Below are 6186 nucleotides of genomic sequence, written 5' to 3' on the forward strand. Positions count from 1 at the left end.
GGGGCCAATTGGCAGCCCTCCCAAGGAGGCACATTTCTATGGAAAGGAAGAGCGTTGCCTCACTCACAGTGTCCCTCCTGCCAAGAGGAGCAGAGGGCAGCCACTCAAGGCATGTGTGCTGCCAGTCTGCATCCTGGCTAGGTGCGGAGGTGGCGGCCCCTCCATGGGAGGACCCTAGGATTCTTGGGTACTTGGTCTGACCTACTGAGGGGCAGAGCCTCCAAGAGCACCTGTGAAAGTGTACCTTTTAATGAATGTCACCTTGTTCATCTGGTTTTCATTGTTTGCTCTCTATGGAAAGAAGTGTGTTAGTCGCTCAGTCATGTCCGACTCTCTGCGACCCTGCCAGGCTCCTCTGTCCGTGGGATTCTCCAGGCAAGAATACTGGAGTAGGTTGCCATTCCCTTCTCCACGGGATCTTCCTGACCCAGGAATCGAACCCAGGTCTCCCACACTGCAGGAGGATTCTTTCCCATCTGAGCCACCAGGGTAGCCCCTCTATGAAAAGAAGGCAGATCAACATCCAACCCCCACCCGGTATGCCCATCCGTGCCCTCCTTGCTGTCCCCCCACATACCATACAGAGGACACAAGTTGTCTGGGTACAGCCTGGGCACTCAGCTCCCCCAGTCCAGGCAGCCCCACTGCCCTCCGCCCTCCAAGTGGGGGAACCAACCAGGCTTGAAGGCCCAGCCACTGCTTCCCACTGCCTCCCTGACCTCAGCTCCCACCATCCTGCCCTCTGTCCTGGCGCTGTTTCTCCCCTTCCCACTTTGCGCCTGCACTCATAAGCCTGCCCACTCTGCCCAGCCACCTGACGTGGCCTTTCCCAGTCCCTCTCCTCTGAGGAGCTGGGCCTCAGACAGGGCCCGAGAGGGGCGGGGTCATGACGGAGGCAGTGCCGGCTCTCCTTTGCCACAGAGCATTTCCCCTCTAAGTCTCCTGCCTGAGGTGCTTCCTGACACCCAGGATGGGAGCCACGCGGGGCCACACAGGGGCACTAGCAGACAGTCCTGGGTGAGCCCAGAACCAGGAAGGAGGTACCCCAAAAAATGATGGTAGGAAAGAGCAGTTAGGGGTTGGCGTCAGGCGTTAACTTCCCCCCCAGGAAGTGGAGGGGAGGAGTGGTGATGCTGGCCTGTTAACCAGGGCTGTCTGGTCAGCGCCCCCAGCCCACAGCTGGGAGTGGCCGCAGGGCCCTGAGGACCTGGCATTTCCTGCCTGCCCCTCCTCCACCCTGACTGAAGGGAGTCAAGCCTGGAAGTATCAGTCCAGAGCCTCTGCACCAGGGGCCTGCAGCAGTACCCAGGCTGCTCAGGACAGGCTCAGGGGTCTACGTCACCCACCATCGACACCCCTCATACACTGAAGGCTTGGGGCTCTCTCCCACAGGATTTGCGGCGGGGAGTGTAACAGAATCTAACTTTTAACCACTGATTGATTCACAAGGATGCCCAGGGTGAGGGTGAGGAGCCCTAGGGGGTATAATTCCCCCAACTTGAGAAATGTGGAACTTGGGGACTCGAGGGGCTCCCAGGCAAGCAGGAGAGAGATCTCAGCAGAAGCGAGGGGCCATCAGCACCCAGAGGGGTCACCCCAGAGAGGAGAGGGAAGGCCCAGCAAGCCCAGCAGACGCTGAAGTGAGCCTGAGGAGGTCCCGCCCCTTGTGGCCAAGGCTACAACTGGGACCTGAGTCTCGAGCAGCGCCCTAGCTCCACGGAAGGTTCTGGAGAACCAGGGCGGACATGGCTCCATATCCCCTTTCTCAGGAGCTCATGGAATGCCTTTCCAACTGCCTGTAGAGGCCCAACGTGCCTGTGCTCAGAGCAACCCTGATGGGCAGGCAGATGGGAAGACAACTTAGAAGGGAGCTGGGCAGCAGCTCCGAGCAGCCAGAGAGCTGGGACCCCCTGTGCGCAGAGAGCCCCAGGAGGCCCCGAGACAGGAGACTAACCCTCCTCCCCCCAGGGCTCTGGTCCATGGGATGTGCCAGGCTCCTGGTCAATAGGGGCCAGGAAGGTCATGGGGAAGACCACCCACCAAAAGGGCAGGCCCACAACCCCCTCGACTCAGTCAGCCCCTGCCGGGCCCCCAGGTCTTGGGCATTTCATTGAACCTTCCTGAAGGCTGGGGCTGTACCAGCATCCCATAGGAGGCGAGTGCTATGCCCCTAAATGTCCCTGAAGCCTCATCAGAGCCCAGAACAGAAAGAGAGCAGAACAGGCCAGGCGAGGAGGAGGCAGCAGAGAGCACCATGGGGGCCTCACTTCCACACCCCAGCCCCTGGTCTGAGTGAGGGCACAGATCACTCAAGCAGAGACCACTGCTCAGCCACAGGAAGTGTCCTAAGGCAAGCAAGCCTGACTTGTTCAGCTTCATGCCTGAGCCAGGACTGCCATGCCCTGGACGCCTGTCCTTGAGGAGCCAGTCACCCCCTCAGGGTGACTTTGCAGGGAGAGGGACAGAAACCAGTGCCCTGCAAGGCTGGCTGTGCCATCCTCTCAGCTAAGAGGCCCTGCTCCTAGGCAGACAAGTGGGTCTGCCTGGCCTGTGCTTCCATCAGAAACATTGGAACCACCTGCCTGGCATCCGGCTGAACTAGCAATCAGCTCCTAACCACTGGCCACAGGGAGTGCGGCCTCCCAAGCAAACGTCTCGGGCCCTAGGCTGGCCCATCTCCCTACACCTTGTCCCCCAGGCAGACAATGGGATGGACTCAGGTCATGCCCACGAACCCTTGAAGGGGCTGGTTCCTCAAGTTGTAGGGAGGGACCCCCAGCATCGCAGTGGTCAGGCTTCTGACCCTGACCCTCCCCAGTGGTAATGGCCTTCCAGAAGGAAACCAAGTTAGCAGGACAGGGATGACCAGAGATCCCTTTATAAGCACTTGTAAAGGCATCTAGGGTGAGAAGGTCTCTGTGTAGAGAGAAAGAATTCACCTGGGGTTGAAGAACCGAAGACACGGGCGCTTTCTCAATGAGGGAGAAGCAGCCATGGCCAAAGGAAGTAAAGGGAAACCTGGGGACCTCCAGGGACCCACATCCTCACCCCGCTCCAGGACCTGGCGCTGGGAGGCAGAGGGCAGGGGGAGAGCAGGACCTGGCCCAGCTTTGTGTCTGAGGGCACACGGGGAGGCCACTGGGTGTGACCCTTGAAGCTCCCAGGAAAGGAGAAGCAGCTCCAGACATCTCCAGAGGCCAGAGGAGCAGAAGGGGCACAAGGCGAGAGAGGGGACCAGGGCGGGGCGCCCCTGGCCCACACCCAGCTCATGGTGCTGGAGTCACTGGAGAAAGCCTGGCTCACAGCCCTGTGTGTGCTTTCCTAGTCCCGGCCTTTCCCGTCACCCAGCTCCATGCCAGCCCTGTTCTTTCCCTCCAGAGGCTGTGCAGCTGCTCTGCTGGCCTTTCCCCAGATTGGAGTCTGGGCCAGTTTGGTCCCTGTTGTCCACCTGTGCAGCACGTGGCCATGTGCTGGGCAGACCCCTCCAGACTGCTCAGCGTCACACCGCCAGGCCCAGGGTGGTGGGCTCGGTGACACTGGGCAGATGGTGTGCGTCCCTGAAGTGTGTCTCACATGTGTGAGATACCAGTACCAGGCAGCCAGGCCCCACCTATCCTGTCTTGACGCCCTGTGTCAGCGTTCTTTTACTTTTTACATTTTATTTTTTTGGGTGAGCCACATGGCATGCAGGATCACGACCCCAACCAGGGATCTAACTCATGCCCCTTGCATTGGAAGCACAGCGTCTTAACCACCGCATTCTCTTTTAGCGCAGACCGTCCTGGAGCTCCAGACCCTGGCCCTGCATGCTGGGCCAGCCCACAAAAGAGAGCTGCCGCTGAATTTGCATCATCTCAACACTGCTTTTTATTTTTTTCATTTTTTATTTATTTTTATACAGTTTTTTAAAGTTATGCTCCATTTACAGTTATTACAAAATACTGTCCATATTCCACATGTTGTACAATACAGTCTTGTAGCATCACAATTGCTTTTTAATAACATCTTCCTGGTACATTTTTTTTAAAAAAAGAAATACATTTTTAGTTTTAAAAACTAGGAAAACAGTGAAAAGCTCAAGGGACTTTTCAAACATCACCTAGAGTGCCCTCGTGCAAAGACAATTGTTGCCAGTATTTTGGGACGGCTGCCCTGGAGCAGTTGCCCACACTTAGAGCATGTGCTATAGCTCCAGGGTCATTGGCCGGGGCCTGGCCACGGGCATCAGGGCTGCTGTGCTGCTGGAAATGCTTGGCAAGCATCGCCAGAAGGCACAGGGTAGGTGACGGCCTGGGAAGTGCCGTAAGTCAACCATTAACCTCAGAACCTCCATGGGACCCATTACGAAATGATCACGACAGGAGATGTTTTTCACAGCCAAATATCCTGTGTGCCCAGTGGAGGGGCAGGTCCAGGCCCTGCAGAACACCTGGAGAGCACATGTCCACACAAACCCTCTGTGCAGGACACCAGGGCCAGGTCCTCCAGATACAGCTGTTACCCCAGAGGACACTGGCCTGCATGGGCTCCCACAGGAAAGCTGGCACGGAATCTCTGGTTCCTGCTGGTGAGAAGCTCGGCCAGCACGCGGGGAAACCAGCTCTCCGTGCGCACCGCATCCTCCTGCCCTGTGATGACTCACCCTCTTTTCTCTTTTCTCTTCACCTGCTAGAGCACCCAGCACCGACAGCCTGTAGCCTCCAGCACCCCAAGGGGAGCCCCATTGCGACGTGGGCAGCCTTTGGCGTTGAAGGGATGAAGATGGAAGCCCAGACAAGGGGCAAGCCTGCTAGACACCCCAGGGCTCATCCTCCAAAACATAAAGGCTGCCAGCGGCCCCCCAAGATTCGGAACTACAACTCCAAGGACTGACCTCGCTGCCCCACCCCACGCCTCCCCATCCCCCTTCTGATGCCCTCCTTTCTCCTCCCCCCCACTTCCCTCTCTTCCCCTTTCCCCTCCTGCTCCCTTCCATCCAATCTGTTAGTCTTCTTCCCCTTCTCCTCCTTGGTGCTTTTGTCTTCATGTCAGGGGTGCATGTGCGCGTGCGTGTGTGTGTGTGTGTGTGTGTATACAGTGGGGGTGGTGAACTGCTAAGGCACCTCACAGACTGACCACCGAATCCCAGATTCTTCTTTGAACTTGGGAAGGATAGTAAAAGATTTCCAGGGCTTTGCACATGTGACTCTCATTGGCCCGGTTTCTTGTGTTTCAAAGGTTCGACCATGAGTGCTTTTGGTACCATCACACACACTACTCTGTTTATATCTGAGTTTAAAATAGAGCTATTTACAATCCTGAACTACAGATGTCACACACGAGTGAGCAAGGGATCTCGTAGCATAAAATTCTGTTCAACTTTCCACGGACCCTGCTACCAACATGTGGGTTTCAGGATTCACTCTGCCACCAGGGCTGAGCCTTCTTTGGTCCACATGGGGACTGAGGGAGCCCTGTAGGTGGGCAGAAAAGCCCAGCCATCCACAGAAGGGGGGCCCAATTCAAGGCTTGGGACATAGGTCGGGTTTCAGAGCTCCACGGGAGCCCTACTCTTGGCAGTACCTGAGGAAGGCCTGACAGAGGGACAAGAGCCCAGAGGCTGCAGGTTGACCATCCTGGCCTTTTGCTCTCAGCCCAGCTGCACCACTTCTGTGTCAGGCCAGGGGACCCCATATGTAGGGCCCGGGCATGAGGTGGATGTGTGTCCAGGAAGCTTCGCTAAGAGCTGGGCCTGGCACCAAGGCGGCACTCAGCACATGCCATGCTTGTGTTCACATGGTCAGTTGTTCTGGGGCCCAGGCCCCGGGAGAGGCTTCCTGGCCTCCTCGCCAGCCTCAGGCTCCCCACTTGAGCTGAAATCAGACAGGGAGCAGCAGAGAAGCTGTGGGCAGCTACTAGGCACACAGTAGGTCTGTGCAAAGCTCACTCCCAGCCCTGAGTGCTGTGTGCCTGCCCTGCAGGGCATGTCTGTCCTGGACAAGGAGTGAGGGGATTGGGAGGGGGTTCCCAAAGCAGCCCACAGGGTCCTCAGGGTCATCGCCTGGGGCCTGGAACAAGACCTGCAGCTACTGTGCTTGGAGCCAATTGGCAGCCCTCCCAAGGGGGCACATTTCTATGGAAAGGAAGAGCATTGCCTCACTCACAGCGTCCCTCCTGCCAAGAGGAGCAGAGGGCAGCCACTCAAGG

The 6186-nt window shown here is 57.5% G+C and overlaps 1 protein-coding gene across 2 annotated transcripts in view; it reads left to right on the forward strand.

Moving 5' to 3' along the window:
* Positions 1-5178, forward strand: part of CCDC57 (coiled-coil domain containing 57) — a 116548-nt gene extending 111370 nt beyond the window's left edge. For both annotated transcript variants that reach the window (XM_055408285.2, XM_055408284.2), the window contains exon 19: positions 4673-5178. In XM_055408285.2, coding sequence (XP_055264260.2) covers positions 4673-4872 — 200 coding nt within the window. In that variant the 3' untranslated portion in view covers positions 4873-5178. The remainder of the gene's footprint in view (positions 1-4672) is intronic.
* The last annotated feature ends 1008 nt before the right edge of the window (positions 5179-6186 follow it).

The sequence above is a fragment of the Moschus berezovskii genome, chromosome 20, assembly GCF_049115385.1.
Source record: "Moschus berezovskii isolate FMDL1 chromosome 20, NW_MosBer_1.0, whole genome shotgun sequence".
In the NCBI taxonomy this organism is placed as follows: Eukaryota; Metazoa; Chordata; class Mammalia; order Artiodactyla; family Moschidae; genus Moschus; species Moschus berezovskii.